Source organism: Hyperolius riggenbachi, chromosome 8 (genome assembly GCF_040937935.1).
Source record: "Hyperolius riggenbachi isolate aHypRig1 chromosome 8, aHypRig1.pri, whole genome shotgun sequence".
NCBI lineage: Eukaryota > Metazoa > Chordata > Amphibia > Anura > Hyperoliidae > Hyperolius > Hyperolius riggenbachi.
In genome coordinates, this window is record NC_090653.1 from 201,508,295 (window position 1) to 201,530,760 (window position 22,466).

General features: G+C 43.6%; 1 protein-coding gene across 1 annotated transcript in view; it reads right to left on the reverse strand.

Moving 5' to 3' along the window:
• PAPPA (pappalysin 1) overlaps positions 1–22,466 on the reverse strand; it is a 591,278-nt gene that overhangs the window by 299,708 nt on the left and 269,104 nt on the right. Inside the window, exon 7 of the mRNA XM_068248107.1 lies at positions 4,184–4,679. Coding sequence (XP_068104208.1) covers positions 4,184–4,679 — 496 coding nt within the window. The remainder of the gene's footprint in view (positions 1–4,183; positions 4,680–22,466) is intronic.

Sequence of the window (22,466 nt, forward strand, 5' to 3'; positions counted from 1 at the left end):
ATAAGGCACCTGCCCTGTCTTCCCTGCACACAGCTGATAACCTTGCTGTGTGCTGGGATGACAGGATCAGTGCCCGATTGGCACTGCACCACTGTGTCCCTACTTACTCGCTGCCTCTTCCTCCTCTTTAACTTCTGCTAGGGCTTATTTTCAGGGTAGGGCTTATATTTCAAGCATGCTCAAAATTCCAGCAAGGGCTTATTTTCAGGGTAGGTCCTACTTTCAGGGAAAGAGGGTATTTGTGTTTTTTTTTTATTGTAATTGTTTTTCTTTTTATTAAAAAAATAAATAAATTGGGGAGTGTAGGAGGTAATGAGTTAATTTATAGTGTAAAAGTATGTATTTGTATATGAAAAATGTTTTGGATGTAGTTTTACTATTTGGCCACAAGATGGCCACAGTAATTTTTTGTTCATTCAACCTGTAAGCGTCAGAAGGCTGAGGCTGGGAAACTTTTTTTTTTCACAATTTTTTTTTTCACAATGATCGCACTGCTTCTTATAGAAGCAGCCGATCATAGCTGGGGGGCTGAGATCAAGGAACGGGAACAATTTTTCCCGGTCATTGATCTCCGGGCGAACGGCCGGCGGCGTGCACGAGCGCAGGAGTGCGCGCACGAGCGAGCGGGAGCGCAGACAGCGGCAGTAGCGGCGGGAGGTGTGTTAAAAGAAGCATAGATATATGCACGCGTGGTGGTAAAGTGGTTAATATTCATAAATTGACATATGTAAACATGTATACATATTTTTCACATGCAACTAGTAGTCCGTAGGAACATTGGCATACAAGTAAGCAGTGATGATAATCGTAATCAGCTAATTACGATTACGTAAAATTTTGTGTGCATTTTCGCATTTACGCTTATACGTAATTACGGTTTGTAAATTCAATTGATTTCGTATAGTAATTCATAATTTCGCTTAAAATTTTGTATTTGGACACCAGCCTTATCTTCTTCAGCTTTCTTTCTTCTACCTAGTTCACTGACAAAAATTCTAAGCATATACTGTAAAATAAAGGAAGTGAAGAACACTGTCCACCCTGGATTTTAAAAAAGGATACTGAGACATCCCCTCAGCAAACTCTTTAGAAATATACATGCAACAATAGTGCTGTCTGTAAGCCAATGTGCATGTGGACATTTTTATTATCTTTTTTTTTACATATTCACAAGTAGTGATGATCGTAATCAGCTAGTTATGAGTACGTGAAATTTTGCATACATGTAATGGATTGCGGAGACACCGCCATGTGGTCTGGCAGCGGGGCGGCTGTCTCCGTGTTCAGACCGGCGGTTTCCGCACAGCAGCATGCGTCTGGTGTGTCTGAGCCTAGTAGTGCACACTGATGGAGAGCTACGCGCGCGTGCTAGGAGGCAGGACCTTTATGCCAATAGGAGAGGGATCAGCTGTTCAGGACGATCAGCTGATCCCAGCGTAGTAGGTGATTGGCTAAGTGGGGCTGGGCGGCGCTGAGGAGCGCTTCTCTATATATACTTCTTGCCTGTCAGTTGCTGGTTGTCTGCCGTTGCAAATAGTTACATAGTTACATAGTTACATAGTTATTTTGGTTGAAAAAAGACATACGTCCATCGAGTTCAACCAGTATAAAGCACAACACCAGCCTGCTCCCTCACATATCCCTGTTGATCCAGAGGAAGGCGAAAAAACCCTTACAAGGCATGGTCCAATTAGCCCCTAAAGGGAAAAGTTCCTTCCCGACTCCAGATGGCAATCAGATAAAATCCCTGGATCAACATCATTAGGCATTACCTAGCAATTGTAGCCATGGATGTCTTTCAACGCAAGGAAATCATCTAAGCCCCCTTTAAATGCAGGTATAGAGTTTGCCATAACGACTTCCTATGGCAATGCATTCCACATCTTAATCACTCTAACTGTAAAGAACCCTTTCCTAAATAAATGGCTAAAACGTTTTTCCTCCATGCACAGATCATGTCCTCTAGTCCTTTGAGAAGGCCTAGGGACAAAAAGCTCATCCGCCAAGGTATTATATTGCCCTCTGATGTATTTATACATGTTAATTAGATCCCCTCTAAGGCGTCTTTTCTCTAGACTAAATAAAGCCAGTTTATCTAACCTTTCTCGATAAGTGAGACCTTCCATCCCACGCATCAATTTTGTTGCTCGTCTCTGCATCTGCTCTAAAACTGCAATATCTTTTTTGTAATGTGGTGCCCAGAACTGAATTCCATATTCCAGATGTGGCCTTACTAGAGTGTTAAACAGGGGCAATATTATGCTAGCATCTCGAGTTTTTATTTCCCTTTTAATGCATCCCAAAATTTTGTTAGCTTTAGCTGCAGCTGCTTGGCATTGAGTACGATTATTTAACTTGTTGTCAATGAGTACTCCTAAGTCCTTCTCCAAGTTTGATGTCCCCAACTGTATCCCATTTATTTTGTATGGTGCTAGACCATTAGTACGTCCAAAATGCATGACCTTACATTTGTCAACATTGAATTTCATCTGCCATGTATGTGCCCATATAGCCATCCTATCCAGATCCTGTTATAGTTACATAGATCCTGTTATAGTTACATACTTACGTGTGAGCACTCAGACCAGTCAGATCCCACAGTGTGTTTGAACCAGGATGACCTGGGAATCCACACTTAGCCAGAATACGTTTGTGTTATATGTTAGACCAGGTCCAGGGTGTTGAGACCACGGACCTCACACCCAAGCTTAGGGATACTGTGTCATTGCTGTGTTATACTTTAGACCAGTTCCAGGGTGTTGTGACCAAGGACCTCAGACCCAAGCTTAGGGATACTGTGTCATTACTGTGGTATACTCTAGACTAGTTCCCAGGTGTCGAGATCAAAGAGCTCACACCCCAGTCTAGGACTCTGTTATATTTATATGTTATGACTATTTGCTCTGTCAACCTTTCTCTTGCTTTCTGATTCGGTACCTCTGCATATCTGTCTACCTGTTGCCAGACCCTGCCTGTACCGGTTACATAATCAGTCTTCTGTCTCTGTACCTTATCTGCTCGTGTGTTGCTGACCTGGCCTGCCCGACTATCCTAGCTGTCACTCTCCCTAAGTGCTCAGACTATCAGTATTAGCAGTGACACCATTCCATCAGATGTCAGCTGCAACCAGGACTCCCGCTCCTCAGAGAGTCCGGCCTGTTAGCAGCCAGTGGTCCCTTCCTCTGGCTGCAGTACAGTTCACCATCTAATATTGCTATCCCTGGTTACCAGGTCCTCACTATCAAGAGATAGTTTCTGCACTGCCCAGGGCCACCTGCCCCTCAGGTGGCTCTTGGCCGAGTCTCTTATATCTCCCGCTCCTCGGGAGATAGCCTCCAGTTCATCAAATACATTAACTCAATAGTTGTCCAGAGGTTAGTCATACTTGTATTATTGGTGATTCTGCAGATCATCCATAATCGAGTATACATCTGTATTGTTGATGATTCTGCAGATCATCAACAATCAGATTCTCTCTGTGTGCTGACACCGATCGTTACAATACATTTTCACAATTACGCCTCTAGGTAATCATGATTTGTAAATTCAATTGATTTTGTATAATCATTTATAATTTTGCATACATTTTCACGTAATTTCGTGCTGAATTTAGCAGTGAATAGCAAAGTCCTTACGCATGCTATTGACACTAACTTTACTACATATTTTAAGAAGAGTATTGGGTACATGTCAAAAAAATTATTTTACAAAAAGACCACGTAGTTTAAAAAAAAAAAACAATTTTAAAAATGCAAAGAAAAATGGTTTTAAAACTTAGAAAAATTACATTTTAAAAACTATTTTTCATTTGCATTTGTAAAAATCATTTTCTCAAAAACTACAAGGTCTTTTTGATTTTTTTTTTTACTTGTTTCCAGTACTCCTCTTAACATATGTAGCAATTTTGGTGATGATAGCATGTATGGGAGCTTTGCTATTAACCGCCAAAGTCGGCACAAAATGATGCTAAATTTTTATGTAATAACCAAAATTACAGTTGGATTCCGTTTACATGTGAAATTAATTACACATTTTCCCAAAATTTTGCTTTACAATTTTGCATCATAATTGTGAATTACGAGCGAAATTATGATTATGCAAAATTTGTGCTCATCACTATTCACGTGTATGTAAAATAGGTATTGCTCATATGAGAGGGAAAAATAAAACAAAACTTACTTACATGTCTGCAAATCTTCTGTGGTAAATGGAGTTCTTAGAGTGTGTACCATCTTCAAAAGGTGGGTCTCGAAGCACCTTATAATGAATGGGATTGCAGTGTACACACAATGGACAATCAGGCACTGAAGTGATCATAGCTGCATCAATTTCCACTTGGTTGTCCTTGGTGTAGATTTGGATACCATAAATTTCTGATTTAATGTAATTCAACTTTACAGTTAAGGGAACATCACAGAAGACATTTTGAGGTCCAACATTTCTCGTCTCCCCATTGACTAGAAGAACCTTGATATTCACTTCAGCTCCATATATATCAGCATCTGTGGTAACGAATGTCACCCATATTGTAAGAGTTTGTGGTATCACTGGATATGAAAATTCCAGCTGCAAGTAGCATCCATTGGGCCCAGTGCATGCAGGGGGCACAGAGTTGTCATTTGCTCCTGGACTCCATGTACGCACACTTGTTTCACATGGCTGTTCCACATCTGGACGTCCTAAAATACACAGAATTCTTATTAAAGATATATGTGTGTTTTCCATAACAGTCTGTGGTGAAGAAAGTGGTCATTGTCTTGGCTCTTGTAAAAAGTGCTTTGTTTTTCATCAGCTAATCAAGGCTATTAAGCTCTGAAAATGAATGCCTACACGTGTGTGGGACAAAATAAGTGCTTAGATTGGGGCTTATAAACTTAGCAAACATTAAAAAGCCATTATTTGATACAATTATATCAAATACTAATTAAAAATACATGCAATTCTATAGCTAGAACAAAGTACTGAATCGGTTTTCTTAAAACCTCTTAACAGCTGTTAACCACAACTTTATTTCCAGGTGAAAAGATGACAATTAGTCACCAGTGTATTGGTGAACTGTAGAGCCCAATCAGCATGTTCTGACCTGCCTGTGTTTGCTTGTGTGCCCTAGAGCAAAGTCAGGTGAAGTTGCTGCCTGAGCTTTTTTAGATGGCTTCTCTTGAACCACCTGAATCAAATAACTGGCTTGACTGTATTACAAATCCCTTGTCAAATAAGACGTTTCAGAATATGAATTTGAAATGTTTGCTATGTTAATTAAAAAAATCCCTTTTGATTTAACCCAATAAATCTGACAATTGGCTAATACTTCCCTATGAAGACTATTTACTTAAAACAAAATTATTGTTGCAAGCAATACAATTAATAAGAATAAGTAATAACAATGCATTAGCAACAAAGTGGGACACCACCACTACCAAGCTCTGCTGCAATTGGTGACCCTGGCTGAGGCCACACGAGGGCTACATGCCCTGTCTTGCACATGTGCTAAACCTTGTAGTGCAGAGCTTCGTGCACACCCATACGGGGGTTACATGCAGTGCTGAAAAGGGCAAGCAAACTTGTGGACCATTTCTGCCACCGCGTTGCTATTTGACTTGCAGCAGTTTCAGGGCCTGCCACCTCACATGCTCATGGGTGACTGTCCAACGTGGTGGAACTCCACCATGGCAGTGTAGGAGCAATTGTTCCGGCATGTGAAGGCCATGTCCTAGTACCTCCTAGGGCAAAACATGACCAGCACAAAAGCACTCCACATGCTGACCTCTGCGGACTGGGAGTAGATGCAGCAAGTCTGCCTGATGTTGGCTCCATCCCAGCAGGGAACCAACCTGGTGAGGCGGGAGAATGCTTCCACCTGCAGCTGGCTCCCAATTATTTATTTTTTGCTGGACAGGGCACTGTGTCATCTTGACCAGGCAGAAGCTTCCCTGGAAGAGTTGGATCAAGTGGGGGTGCAGGGAGGCAAGAAGGCCCCCTCTAAGGAGTGAATTCAAGAGGAGAGCATGTAGTAGTGATGCCTGACCTTCATGAGGATAAGGGGGAGCATCCGAGTGCAGGGTTGGGAGAATCCAGAGAGTCAGCGGCATTAGGAGGAAGAGGATGAGGAGGTGTTGTTCGGCAATGTAGGTGTGCCTCCATGGACCCACCTTTTCCCCATGGCAGGTCATATACTTCGCTGTGAGGGAGTATTTGTGGGTCACACTCATAACCTGCTGCCAACATGGGTGTCCAGGTTGAAAACTGTGTTGTCAAATTTGTGGTGAGAACTGTTTAAGAGGTTTGAGGAAGCACCCGGATTCTCTACTAATGGTTCTAAGCATATATAGAAAGAGGTAAAATATACCCCTTACCCATTTCCACAAAGAGTTAAAAAAAGAAATAAAGACACGACAACGAAAAAAAAGTCCTTTATTGTTCTAGATTAACCAGGGATACTTACTTTGCGATAATTCCCTGCCAGTATCCTCAGGAGTGGTCCCACGCCAGTATCCTCTAGGACATCCCACCACCCTACCACGCCGACGAACTCCTGCCACTGAATGGTCACAGTCAGCCTCTGCATCTGTATAGCAGTGGCTGGGAACAGAAAAATGTTGCCTTTGAAACAAGAAATTTCAGCAAAATGCCCTGGTCCCCTGGACCCACCCATTCATGTGAAATATTTGACACTCTGAGGTGGCCTCTGGGGAACGGGGATTCCCCAGCAGCCATTTTGTTTGTGGCACTGTTTGCCGAAAATTCTTGTTTCAGAAAACAATTTTTTTTGCGTGTTTCCAGCTTATGTAATACAGATTGCATGGGGCTTTCTACAGCCATTCAGCCCCGGGAGTTGGGCGGGTGCGTGGGATACTGGGGTTGGACCACTTCTGAGGATACTGGTATGGGATTATCGCAAGGTAAGTATCCTTAGTTAATTTAGAACAATGAAGGACTTTTTTCGTTTGTCGTGTATTTATTTCTTTTTTTGAACTCTTTGTGGAAATGGGTAAGGGGTACTGTATACTCCTATACCCTTTTCACCTGAGGAGGACCTCTGTGGATCCCCTTGTTAAAGGGGAAGTGGTCCCACACAGGGGCGTTCCTACAATAGAGCACAAGGGGCGTGGCGCACTGAGTGACTGTCAGCGAGGGGGGTATTACCACAACCCCCTGCAGTGGCAGAGCAGGATTGGAAGCAGCGCTAGAAGGAGGGGCAGCAGGGACAGCGGCGGAGAGGGGGGCCAGAACCCCCCACCCTCTCCTGAGTCCCCTCCTTCTGCCTCTCCTCCCCACCATACACTACCGGCAACTGTAGTCAGTCACCACAACTCTCCGCCTTCAATGCCGCCCACTGTGCTTCTGCTAATCGGGAAGAAAAGTGGGCATCATTGAAGGTGTAGAGTTGTGGCTTGGAACGCGGAAGTGGAGTAATTATCTGCCCGCGGCCGAGCCTTCAGTTTCCATTATTATATGGTGATTCCCATCCTGCTCTGCCACTGCAGGGGGTTGTGGCAACACCCCCCTTGCTGAGAAGAGGCAGAAGGAGGGGACCCAGGTGAGAGGGGGGGTTCTGGCCCCCATCCCCACTGCTGTCCCCACTGCCACTTCTACTGGCGCTGCTTCCCATCCTGCTCTGCTGCTGCAGGGGGTCGTGGTGACACCCCACTCGCTGTCAGTCACCCGGTGTGCCACGCCCCCTGCACTCTATGTTAGAAATGCCCCTGTGTGAGAACCACTTCCCCTTTAACAAGGGGATTCACGGAGGTCCTCCCCAGGTGAAAAGGGTATAGGGGTATACAGTACCCCTTACCCATTTGCACAAAGAGTTAAAAAAAGAAATAAAAACATGACAACAAAAAGTCCTTTATTGTTCTAATTTGGTGATGATAGCATCTATGGGGGCTTTACAATTAACCACGGAAGTTGGCACCATTTAATTCAATGGAAATGCACTCGGAACACGAAATTCGGTTTTCGCCTGCAGTAAACCGAAGTTTGGCGAAATCGGAATTCAGCTGTTCTGATCAGCCCTGCTGCTGAACTGTTGAACTGTGTTACTAGCCTCATTAGGGCTTTAACAAGTTATTCCTCTTTATATTAGTGTGTATGCCTTAAAGACACTCTGTAACGTCAAAAAGATCCCCTGGGGGGTACTCACCTCGGGTGGGGGAAGCCTCCGGATCCTAATGAGGCTTCCCACGCCGTCCTCTGTCCCACGGGGGTCTCGCTGCAGCCCTCCGAACAGCCGGTGACAGAGCCGACTGTCAGTTCAATATTTACCTTTGCAGGCTCCAGCGGGGGCGCTGTGGCTGCTCTCGGCTCCGAACTACACGGAAATACCCGATCTCAGTCGGGTCCGCTCTAGTGCGCAGGCGCCGTAAACTTGCGCCTGCGCAGTAGAGCAGACCCGACGGCGATCGGGTATTTCCGTGTAGTTTGGAGCCGACAGCCGTCAGAGTGCCTGCGCAGGAGCCAGGAAGGTAAATATTGACGTCATTATTCTCAGAGGGCTGCAGCGAGACCCCTTAGGGACGGAGGACAGCGTGGGAAGCCTCATTAGGATCCGGAGGCTTCCCCCACCCGAGGTGAGTACCTCCCAGGGGATCTTTTGATGTTACAGATCCTCTTTAACCTGTCAAGCCTTACACCATTTTATAATAAAGACTTCTTATATCCAATCCGAGTGAGTCTTCTTTGGAGGTAAGATACTTTTCTATATTATTGTACAGTAATTATACTTAGACCCAATAGTAGAGAATCTGGGCGCCTCCTCAAACCTCAGTTGTTGCCCACGCCCCCAAAAGGGGTGCTAGCACTTTCCACTTGTATACCCAGTCTACCAGTGGAAAGGTCGACAGGAGGAGAGCGACCACCCTGTTCCAGAAGGTTCCGGGATACAGAGCAGGAAAGGTTATTTTCCGCATGCTTATATGGTGGTTGCAGGACTGTTGTTAAATTAATGCTGTGGTCCCACTGCCAGGTTATACAGCCTATTCTGTTGCCACCATCTTCTCCTGCTGCTGGTGCCATGTGCCATAATTTTATTTAATTAATGCTGTGGTCCAACTGCCAGGTTCCACAGCCCATTTTGCTACCACCAACTACTCCTGCTGTCATTTTTTTTTAATTTAATTAATGCTGTGGTCTTACTGCCAGCTTCCACAGCCTTTTGTGCTACCACCAACTTCTCTTGCGGCCGTTATTTGATTTTAAATAAGGCTAGGGACCCATCACTAGGTTCCACAGCCTAATTTGCTACCTCCAACTCGTGCTGCTGTCATTTCATATTAATCAATAAAATGCTGTTTTCCAACCACTAGGTTCCACAGCCTGCTGCCATTAACTCCTCCTGCTGCTTGTACCATAATTTTATTTAATTAATGCTGTGGTCCCACCGTCAGATTCCACAGCTTATTTTGCTACCACTAACTACTCCTTACTATCATTGTTTAATTTAACTAAAATTGTGCTTTCAATGCCAGGTTCCACGGCCTAATCTGTTACCACAAACTCCTGCTGCTGTCATAATTTGTTGAATTAATGCTGTGGTCCCACCACCAGCTTCTACAGCATATTCTGCTAATACCAACTCCTCCTTCTGTCATTGTTTAATTTAATTAATACTAGGGTCCCATCACTAGGTTCCACGGCCTATTCTGCTGTCACCAACTCCTGCTGCTGTCTTTTCACTTAATTAATGCTTTGATCCCACCTTTAGGTTCCACAGTCTGTTCTACTGCCACAAACTACCGTTGCTCTCATTGTTTAGTTTGATTAATGCTCAGGGTCCCATCATCAGGTTCCATGGCCTAATCTGCTACTACCAACTCCTGCTGCTACTGTTATAATGTTGATACATTTTGATAAATAAGAACACTTTAGAGGCCTCAAAGCAAGGCATATACCCCAAGCAACAACAAAGATAACTGAAAATAATCAGTAAAATATCAAAAAACTTTTATTATTTCATTCAAATAGAAAAAAGACAAAAAGACACACACACACATAGATACATAAAAGGGCCCGACAATCCACAAATCACATCGCCAACACACTGCACATGCACATCCTCACTCACTCCAAGTCTGTCAAATTTGCTGGAGGGGTACCCCTTAGGGATCAATGGACAAGTAAATCACTGCAAAACACTGTTTATGAATTGTTGTAAGATTCTCTGATATCCAACACCAATTGTTCAGTTCCTCGGTGTCGATCAAGAAAGAAAATTGAACATATAAAGCAGTTCCATCAAAACAACAGGCTTTTGATGATATGTGCAAAAGCATCCAGCCAAACAAGTAATCCCAGACAGCAAGTTCAGGTATAGCAAGGTAGCTAAGCAGGCAAAGCAGTCCTCCTGACACAGATTAATCCAAAAGACTCAAGTATGCATTTCCTATTGTGGTCAATCAGGAGTGACAGACACTGCATGCAGCATAGACAGTTTGCTAGAAGAGATACGCTCAAAGCATAGCAGAAGCTTGCAACAAATTAGTGCATACAGTACCAGGATGATGGTGTCTTGTCAACTCTGGTCCAAGTGTAGAGAATGACTTGGCTCTGCACAGTTTATAAACAATGTTCCATTGTAACATCAGAGCCCGTCAGTTGCAGTCCAAGGAGGGTCCGTATCAGCCTCATAGGGGCTTTAGGATCTTAGCCAGCAGGCTGTGGTGAGTGGCTGCTGCAGGATAGGATGTACTAGCAGCGGTCAACGGCTGTTAGGGAAGGCAGGGCGCAGAGACACGCTGTCCTGACATGCTTCGCCGGACTTTTTCGAAGGGGGCATGGCAATGAGCACTCTATCATCCACATGCGCAACTCTACACGTGGCCACCCACCAATCAGCGCACAAAACGCCCGCTCACCCCAACCCCCTAACAGGAGGACGGGAGAGAGGCAAACGCATCATCCACTGTGGAGCCGGGGGGGGGGCAGCACACGGAGACAGGGGCGGCCGCAATAAAAAAAAACCTGTCATTACTGGATAAACTCCACTGCAAACCACGCCTCCCCAAAGGGAGGGGGGAGATGGAAAGAGGGATCCGTGGGTGGGACAAAATCGCCCAGCACGCCCAATGCAGGGAGCACACGGGCAGAGAGAATAGCAAGAGCAAAAAAAAAAAAAAAGAGTTACTGCATAAATCATGTATGTGACCCACATAGAGGACACACAAACAACAAAGTATATAAATTGGTGGAAACTTTTAATAACCCATCAAAATCATAAAACATGAAGATTGCATATACATGACAATTGTACCCAAACAATGGGGCAATACAAAAAAGGTCTCCAACCAGAAGAAGGGGATGGAGCAAAAGGCAAATGTTTGGGATTGCTGCACCAGGCACCGCATCAGCAACGCGCAGAGCGGGAATGGGACCCAGTGAAGGGAATCAACATCCAGCCATTAGTCAGATGTCCACATCTGGGAACAAACCCCAGCAAGGACATGTAAATGTTTACAAAGTGAGGAAAGAGGAATAACTAGTATTTCCTTTGAGCCCAGGTGGGTCCGTGGCCCGCAGGTCAAGGATCCACCTGGACTCCTTTTGGAGCAGTAGACGGTCACAATTTAGTCCCCCCCCCCCCCCCGGATCGTACGGTAAATACGGTCCAGGCCAATGAAACGAACACCCGCCGGGCTGCCACCATGTGCCGATTTGAAATGTCTAACCACAGGTTTGGGTGCAGTGGGGGTATTCTTACTAGTGATGCTGGTGATGTGCTCCGACATGCGAGATCTCAATTCTCGTTTAGTCTTCCCGACATAAAAAGCCCCACAGGGGCATGTCAGAAGATACACCACCAGTATCGTACCACAATTGACATAATGGGTGAGGTCCCATGACCTACCATCTGGAAGTCTTGTCGTTCTACCCACAGAAATATATCGGCACATGGAGCAGCCGCCGCAGGGGTACTTCCCCAAGACCCTACAATGTTGGCGAGTACCATCCAATCCATGAAAATGGCTCCCAACCATTTTATCTCGCAACGACAGTGCCCGACGGTACACAATCTGTGGTCGATCTGGATCTAATTTCACTAATTTTGGATCATTAGTCAAAATAAGCCAATGTCGGCTAAAAATGTCTTGAATTTGCATATGTTGCACACAAAATTGAGTGCAAAATCTTAATGTCTCTTGGTCATGCTTCGAGCAGTGAGTCTCTACCACTCCATTGGGCACGTCGGTAGGCCCGTTTGAGATGTTTATCTGGGTATCCACACACGGAAAAAGATCATCAGATTCCCTCTCAAAATCCTCAATTTTGGAACAATTTCATCTCAGACGCAGATACTGTCCTGTAGGGATGCCTCTGATTGTGTGGCTGGGGTGGAAGCTGTCAGCCCGCAACAGGGAATTTGTTGAGGTTTCCTTACGGTACAGCTGAGTGTATAGATAGCCACACTCATCAATACCGATCCTAATGTCTCAAAATGGGATACTTTTGGCTTTCCATTGCAAAGCAAATCTCAAGTTACGGCTATTGATATTGAGACGGCCCACAAACTCCTGTAGCAAAGCCACTCCCCCTGTCCATAGGGCAAAGATGTCATCAATGTATCTGTGCCACATTAACACGTGGCACAGATACATGGAGAGCTCGTCACTTGAGAAAATCTCACGTTCCCATGCCACCAGTTACAGGTTCGCGTATGATGGGGCACACGTGGTGTCCATCGCCGTGCCCTGCACCTGGAGGTAGTGGGATTCCTCAAAAAATACAATAACAAATAACAAATATGTTATTAAACAGCAAAAAACGTAGGAGGGATGAGAGAAAGATGTTGTGCAGCACATTCTGCATACCTAATTCGCTCAAAAACAAATCCACAGCCTCAATACCCAGATCGTGCGGGATGCTTGAGTACAGGGCCTCCACATCATCAAGGGCCACCAGAAGCGTGCCCTTGGGTACCTGCATTCCATCCAGAACCTGGAGTAGGTGCTGAGTATCCCAAATGTAGGAAGACAAAGCCCTGACATGAGGTTGCAGATGGCAATCAAGGGAAATACTCACTTTTTCAGTCAAGGAACCACATCCAGAGACAATAGGACGTCCCGGTGGTTCCCACTGCCTATTCTACTGCCACCAACTCCTATTGCTATTATCTAATTTAGTTAATGCTTTGGTCCCAACGCCTAATTGCATGGCCCAACTTCTGCTGTCATAATTGTGTTTAATTAATGCTGTTGTCCCACCAACAGGTTCCACAGCCTATTCTGCTAATACCAACTCCTCCTGTTGTTATTGTTAAGTTTAATCAATGCTGTGGTTGCACCAGGTTCCACAGCCTAATCTGCTGCTACCACCAACTCCTCCTGCTGCTGGTGCCATCATTTAATTTAATTAATGTCGTGGTCCCACCACCAGGTTCCACAGACTATTATGCTACCACTAACTACTCCTGCTGTCATAGTTCAATTTAAACTGTGGTCCCAATGAAATAAAGATTACCTTGTTTGATGGTTGCCGCCTGAGCATTACATCAAGTTCCATGTGTTCCTTGTGTTCCTGTGTCCTGAAAGACTTTGCCTCATGAACTGATATCCTAACTTTGATCCTAGGCAATCCTTTGACTATCTGTTTGTCCTATGTTCCTGTACCTCACCTGATTCGGACTGATTTCCTGTTAAGGAACTCCTGTCTTATCCCTGACTACGTCTACACAACCTGTACCTCACATTGGATTATCCAGTCGCACTCAGAAGTTGTCTTCGGGCGCACCCCTCTGGTCTCCAGGGCTGCGCCCATCTGGCCACACAAAGGATTCATGCTTCCCAGGTACGTGACACTCTTGCAGTGTAAACCAGGCCTTAGAGCTTATTTTGTCTATCTAGAACCCGAGACATAGGCTACTTCCTATTCAACAGGCTGTTATAGATTGAATTCTTCTCAGACAGTGCCTTCTCTCTGAAGTCTGAAAAGTGGGGATGACACACTGAAGAAGCCACACCCACAGAGACTGAAAGCTGAAGGTTAACCTACCAAACTTGTAGTGATGTGATCAAAATCTCTAAACGCCATTTCTATCTTATGAAAATACATTTCACACAAAAGCTGTTCTTGTAGATGTGCTTTAAGGAAAGCCAAAATAAAATACTGTATATCAAATTAAAAAAAGTAATTTGCTTTAAAGTGTTCTTTATATCTTCCTCAGATACAGTGTCACCTGCTTGTGGACTTCTGTCTACTATGGTGGACTGAGTAATTATTAAAACGAATTAAAATGTCTTAATCGCTCGTCAAAACCTACACAGAGCGATTTTGCTTGCGTTTTTACATTACTGCACACTGTAAAAAATTAAATCAATTGAAAGGACCAATCAGATTTAAAAACACTAATCGCTACACAATCGCTGGCAAAAAAAACTGACACTTTTTAAAAACTCTACCAAAATCACTCATGAAATCGCTTACAAACCGCTCATACAAAACGCTAGCGATTGCGATTAGTGATAGCGTTTTGTAGTGGGTTCCAGGCCTGAACCTGATTTTCAAAGTAATGCCCATGTTTTCCTGTGGCACAGTTCACACTTAATGCATTTTAACTGAAATATTTTTCATAATGCACGCGTACCATCTGATTAGGTGTAAATGGGGCCTTAGGCCCTTTTACTTTACACTTATTGCGTTGGTATGTGTTAGTGTGCATTAGTATGCATTAGTATGTGTTGGTACGTGTTTTTTTCATAGCAGTGCATTGTGAAAAAGATTTCAGTTAAAACGCCATAGGAAAATTTCTGTTAAAACGCCATAGGAAAACATGGGCATTACTTTGAAAATCGGTTTTCTTTTAGTTATAACTGACAGCAACTGATTAAGTGTAAAAGGGGCCTAAAGGCCCATACACACGGGCTAAAACTGTTGCTGGAAACACATGGGGCGCATGTTGCGGCAACAGGTCCTCCATGTGTATGAGGCGCGCGCAAGCAACTGTTGCTTATCAGAGCTGTCTCCAGGCGATTGACTTGTTCAATCCCCGGCAACAGCTGTTGCAGCAACCGTCCCTAGTCTCAAGTCGGTGCAGTCGTGTGTATGCTAGTCTCTAGCAACTCTTGTGAGTCCGACAGTTCATTGAACCTGCGACAGAAGTTGCTGAGCAACAGTTTCTGCTATGTTGCAGACAGGTTGTTGCCACGTGTATACAATCGTTGCTTGTATACAACTGTCGTTGCTGGAGACTTTCAACTGTTGCTTGTCTCCATGCAACAACAGACATCCGTGCCTCATGTGTATGTAGCTTTAAACCCCCTGGTGGTGCCTAACCCTTAACCCCCCCAGTGGGTAGTTAATCTTAACCTCCCACAGCTAACCCTACCCTCCCCCCTTAAAACACGTCCTGTTTAGAAGGGTGCCTGCTATAATAATAAGCACAGGGGCTGCCCACTATGCAAACTTCGGCTACAAATAGCAGGTACAGGAGCTTGTTATTTGTAGCTGTAGTTTGCATAGTGTGTGACCCCTGTGTTCGCTATCATAGAGGAGCCCTTTTAAACAGGGTGCTGCCTGCGACCTTTTTAACTGCTCTGCTGGGTACCCCCCACCTCCTGCACAACAACACGGAAATATGCCCATACATTAAAATAGTGGATGTCTGGATGGAAAAAAACAGTCATATTGCTCTTAATTCTTTTTTCTTCTCAGTAACAGTTAGTCACGTATGCTAGCAGTTGGGGGTATGACCACCGATACAGTCTATCATAGGGTGCTGGATTAAGGTTAAACCTGACTTCCTTGCACTACCATCACATTATATGACCCAGCAGGACGATGTGGCCACTTGACCGTGTTTTTTAATAATATGTTTAGGTATTTACCAATTATTTATAAAGTATTCATTTATATCCTCATGACACTTTTGAAGGTGGAATATGTTGGGCAGTCTTTCAAGGCTATCTGGAATTTAACTTTAAAATACAATACATTTATACTTAAACCATATATTGACAGACTGCAGTAATTACAGTAATATGCCTTGGCCGACTAATCTCACACACCTATGAAATCAAACACAGAATCTGTATTTTTGGTGTTGAGTGACTTAACTCATGCGAATTAGAACGTGTAGCCAACTGGGCAGGGTTGCCTGTGATTATTATTTGCAGATCTTTGGTGGTACAACAAGCAGTGTTTTTTTGTTTTTTGAGAGCATTCCTAGTTTTCATTGAATGCATTCCACACCACAACAACGTCGTCCTTTCCACCAGCCAGTCATGTGTGCCTTTGGCTGTATGTAATATCACTGCAAATACCGCTGACTGCATTTAAACTCATTTATGATGTGCAATGAAAAAGAGCAGGCAAATCATCATCCATATAGTAGGAGCGTGGAAGATGTGATCTTGAAATCAAATATTTTCACAAGTGGAAGATTTTTTTTTTTTGCAGAGAGCTTTAGACTTTCTCTTATGTTGTAGTTACTGATGCATTGTTTTGTAAGTGGGAAGTGGGGAATACAGTGTGCTCACCTACTAACTGTGTGTGTGATTTTAGACTGTGTTTACTATACACACTAGTATAGCATGCAGAAGCTAACAGCTTAGGCAATACAGTGTTAGGGCACCTTGGTAAGAAGTAGAATTGAAAAATGAAAATGTCAAAGGACAAAGGTGCAGATTTACCAAAGCACTCTAATAAAAAATGGAGCAAAATTGGTGTACAAGTAGAGCAGATGCCCAGATCAAAGATTTTGCTTGGTCTGCCTAAGCAACTGTCCCATGTTTGCACCAGTTTTATCACATGAGAAGATATGTTTTTGAAGTTTTATCTGAATCTAATGTGAATCTGGAGAGTTTTATCTTGTCCTATCTGCTAATTATCACTCCAGGACCAACATATAAAACCACCTTAAAGAGGAGCTGTCAGCCACACTATCTCAGAAAAAAAACACATATATACGTTAATAAATGCTTATTCTACTTACATAACATATATACTGCACTGTCCACATTTTGATTTTGATTTTTCTATAGTAAAAAATAGATAATCCTTCTTAGCATTCTCCATTTTAACTTTGAAAAAAGTAGAAGGAGGAGCGCTCTGTAGTGTATTAAAACTTTTAATGAGAGACACGCAATCATTTAAAAGCACTTACTATAAGGTGATAAAAATCAAGCATCTCTTGGGTAGAAACCCAAACAAGTGACCCTGGATGGCAACCTGCTCCTCCTCTGTGGCCAGCAGTGGGGGTGGTCCTAGATGGTAATGGACCGTGGCCGCCTTTCTTCTGGTCAATGTGTGCAGTAACTTTGCGACGCATTTCGGCGTATCCATGCCATTGTCAAGCTAGTTACTGCCTTGCACACGAGAGATTAAATACCACATTTTTGGGTAGTTTTAATACACTACGGAGCGCTCCTCCTTCTACTTTTTTCTTTGTTGCTACAGTTATACCCTTCAGCCGGGGTAGAGGAGCTGCTAGTGGTTGTATTGAAGAAGTAACAGAACTGTGTGTGATTAGCGCAAGATTTCACATCGCACTTTTTTCCATTTTAACTTTGTCTATCTTGAAGCCAATCCTGAAGTCTTGAAAGAAATAAAGAACACAGGGACACCGAGAGCCCAATATAGTGTAGTATGTATGGACACAGGGGAGGATTGGTGAAAAGTAAGTAAAGAATACTCACAAACCAGGGTTACCTCTTAGGCAACCACTGTAACGGCAGGTAGGGAGATTGAGCCTGTCCCTACTCAGGAATATGAAGTTGCTCTCTGTAGATAGGAAAGAAACGTAGAACATTTGCTGCCCTTCCACCAGTGTGGATAGATAGTCAATGCAAGTGAACAGAGGTGCCAAAAGAATAAAACAATGACATAAAAGTTTTAAAACATGGATGTGGCCGAGGTTGATATCTGGCCACTCCAAAGGATACTCAAAATACAGGTGTGTTTTATAACACAAAAGAAATTTATTTATACACTCCACGATTTCACGAGTTTTGCGTGCGTGACCCCACTTCTTTAGGCAATTCAGATAGAAGTATACAGCAGTATAGGTCCAGGTCTGCATTAAGCGCCTCTGTGAAACCTGGACCTATACTGCTATATACACCTTTCTGAATTGCCTGAAGAAGTGGGGTCACGCCCAAGAAATGCGTTGTGAAATCGTGGAGTGTATAAATAAGTTTATTTTGTGTTATAGAACACACCTTTATTTTAAGTGTCCTTTGGAGTGGCCAGATATCCTTCTCTCAGTCATAGAAGAAACATCAAGGACTGTTCATTGGGAGGGCATCAAGGATGCCAAACAACTCAAGAAGAAACAAAAAGCCAATATATAGATGTGAATACACAACCTGAAGTCCCCCAAGTTGTGAACATTTCAGGGGAAACTATTCCTGAGGCTTGTGTTTCCCTTTTAGGACGGGGTTTACATTTTTGTCCCACACAGAACTTCAATATAGTGGCCTTTACCATTGACTTGTACAAATCCACACGCAAGCTAGCCATATGTCAAAAGTTTGGTGAATTAGAGAAAGATGTGGAAAATGTCGATATGTTGTGCCCCCCACAGGCTTCTACACACCCAATGACAGCAGCCATAGACGTCGATAACCCTAGGAGCAATCCAAAGGGAATTGACGTGGCAATAGAGGGTGAGTCGATTTGCTCTCCTCAGGTGACGCAAGGGTTCAACACTGGCAACTTGGGCCTTGAGCCAATAGTGCAGTGGGACCCCACGGATGAGGAAATAGAAGAAATTCTGAATGATCTGTGGGAAGAAGGAGGATGCTTAGATTGGCCAGACATTGTGGCCACAGGGGACCTGCGGTTGGGAGATACACACACATTCAGAGCATGCAAATCGGTGCAGCCCTTCCCAGTTAACCCCGGATCGAGTATCGACCACTTCTTTGACGCCGTGTTGAAAGATCTGAAAGCTCAGATCTACAAACAGGCAGTACCCAACTTGACCAGGAACGAGAAAAAGGCACTTGAGTGGTTAAGGCAAAATGAGAGGTTAGCAACATAAAAGCCGGGAAGAGCTGCACCAGATTGGTATCGCATGTGAAGGAGGCACATGATGGCAGTAGCCATGGACTTAGGTTTGCGGTGTTGGATAGGGTGGAGGTACCCAGGAGGGGGGGAGATAGGGACAAACTCCTTCTAAGGAAGGAAACTTGTATCATTTTACGTACAAATGCAATGGGACCAGCTGGCCTCAATGATAAAATAGAGCTGAAATGTATGCTGGATCCATGATTTTTTGTTTAAATATGGGTCAGGGTATAGTTCCTTCCCTCCCTCCAAATAATCCTCTTCCCCCCCTCCCCCCTCTTTTTCCCCCTCCCCCCCCCCTATATTTTGGATGCCAATAGTTGGTTTTGTTCTTTATATATCCTTTGATCGTAAAATGTGCCTCCTTCTGTTATTCCTTGTTGTACTCTATATGGTGGTGTGGTGTGAATCTAGCAATAGAATAGGTGTGGTGTATAAATATTTTCCTCAAATATGTTTATATTCCCAATTTGGTCAACTAATGGATCCTTCCCTATATTTATGACCATTAGATTACAGTTGGTGGTCCTGTAACTGGATTGATACACTGCGCCAAATAGAATGTACCGTACCCTTAGTGCTTATTTCGACTGCAGCTGGGTCTGAATCACCCAGCAATTTTTCTCCTTTTAACAGTAGAATAGTTATGCACGTCACTTGTTTGCATTTCCTGGGGGTATTTCTAGTGTGGATGTCTCGTGCTGCATATACACAACACTGCAGTAAAGAAAGTTTATTATGCAGTGACTGGTTCTGCATTTCCCGCAGGCTCACGTCAGGTGCTGTTGAAATCTGCACAGCGCTGTTTTTGGCATACTGGCTTAGTAGACGGCCTGGCTGCCTTGAATGATTGACGGCCAGGTGAGGTGTGGTTTTTGACACACGACCCTCCCATACACTTTTGCCCGCATTGCCTGTTGGGTAATGTAGTCCGTATGCGGCGCTTGCGCATGCCCCCTGGTGACCCCCCTTTGGTCTTCTCACCACCAATAATGAATGCGGAAACCGGAAGGGGTGGAGTTTGCCCCCTGGATATTCTGGAAGACCGCACTTCGCGTTTGTTACTGGAGCACAGCGTGACCAAGCGTCTAGAGAGATGCGAAACGGCCGTCGCAAGCACCAACTGGTGTCCGGTACCCCCCCACCCCACCTCCACCACACCACCACCGGATGATTTGAATTATGGACACATTTTCAATTAGCTACCCAATTTTGTACGCACTGCAATAAATGAATATGGACGGAAGGTGCCCAGTATTTTTCTTCTTTTCTCTACCTCATGGACATTGACTGCAGCTTTTCTTCATACACAGCAGTGGAGCACACGTTCCAGCAGATTTTTCAAGGGAGCGCCGGTGATCTGGTGAGAACTTTGTTTATTTCCCCTTGCCACTCCTACTCCACAATAGCAAAGGGAGTGCCACTCAGACCCCACTCAATATGATTACCAGCAGATATCCTTCTCGGCCACATCCATGTTTTAAAACGTTTATGTCATTGTTTTATTCTTTTGGCGTCTCTGTTCACTTCCAATCCTGATGTCATTTCCTTCCTTACTCTTGTCTGCCTGATTGTGTATGCATTGACCGCCCTTCTCCCTGTCTTCAGGCACTGCCACCCAGCTATGCAATAGAAAGAGCATTGTCTCAGCATGAGAAATATTGACCAGAGAGGAACAGAAGTGTGGGAGGGGAAAACAATAGGGAAAGAGGCTTTAGCCAATCAGGCTGCATTAGTTGAGTCTGAGGGGAAAGTAAAAAAGCAAAAAAAGACAACCCAGCATGCCCTGCAACTTCCTGTGTGCGGCAATGTACCAAATAAGAGTCAGGCAAACTACACAAGCTCTTGCATGTGTACTTATTATTTGAGTGGCTCTATAGAGGAGTAATCAAGGAAGTCCTCCCTGATGTTATGAAGACATCACTATAATTTGGTTGGAATGCAGAAGAGATGACTGCAAAGAGTACTAGAGATGAAAGCAGTGCAATCAATAGATTAAGACAGTCAGGAGCAGTGACAGGTGCATATAATTATTTACAGTACTTGTCAATCTCTGCAAAGAAACATGAGAGTGTTGTGAGTGAGACAGGAAATTATTGCACCCACTCCCACCTGGTAATTTTGGTGACCCATAGACAATAATGTTAGCATATTTGCCAGTGCCAGTTGTTTCAAATAGAGGTTTCAAATAATGGCTACAGTTAATGGCTACAATTCATTAAAGCGGGCATGAACTCAGAACTTCCTCTCTGCTCTAAAAGTTAAGCAACATCATAATAACCTTTAACCATTTCAGCCCGCGGGTATTTTTGACTTTATGCATCAGAGCAATTTTCACCTCCCATTCATTCGCCAATAACTTTATCAGTAATCATCACAATTAATTGATCTATAACTTGCTTTTTCTGCCACCAATTAAGATTTCTTTGGGTGGTACATTTTGCTAAGAATTATTTTTTCTAAATGTATTTTAACAGGAATATTAAGACAAAAATGGAAAAAAAAATCATTATTTCTCAGTTTACGCCCATTATAGCTTTAAAATAATACATGCTACCATAATTAAAACCTATGTATTTTATTTGCCCATTGCCTGGTTATTACACCATTTAAATTATGTCCATATCACAATGTATGGTGCCAATATTTTATTTGGAAATAAAGGTGCATTTTTTCAGTTTTGCGTCCATCACTATTTACAAGCTTATAATTTAAAAAATGTTTGCAATATACCATCTTCACATGCATATTAACAAAAAGTTCAGACCCTTAGGTAACAAATTTTTTTTGTATTTTTTTTTTATTAAAAATTTTATTTGGGTAATTTTTGGTGTAGGGAGGTAAACAGTTAATTTTAAATGTAATAATGTGTGTTTATTTTATTAAAAATGTATGTAGATGTGGTTTTACTATTTGGCCACAAGATGGCCACAGTGAGTTGTTTTTAGCCCTGGAAGCGTACTAATCGCTTCCAGGGAGCATATAGAGGACGGGAAACTTTTTTTTATGTCAGAAAGACTGTGGCCTCTGATGAGAAGCCGTTGTTTTTTCTGCTGGGGACTTAGATCAATGAAAGGGAACAATGTTCCCATTCATTGATCTCCAGGCTACCGGGGGCCAGCACGGGCACACGCAATCACGCAGAAGCGCACACCAGCTGTAGAGCAGCTGCCTGGATGTGACAATCGCGTCCAGGCGGCACTAATGGTTAAACAAAAACATTTGTTACAGCTGATACAAATCCTAAAATAAATCTGAAGTGTTTCTACTTCCTGATTTGTGAAAGCAAACATATTGTTAACATCATGTGCTTTCAAATGTGCTTATTTGCCATCTCTGCCATGGCAGTCATGTGGCACGAGAGAGAACAAATTACAATTTGTGATTAGACACAGATGAGGGGGGATTAACCACTTGACCACTGAGGGGTTTTTCCCCTTCTGGACCAGAGCAATTTTCACCTTTCAGCGCTC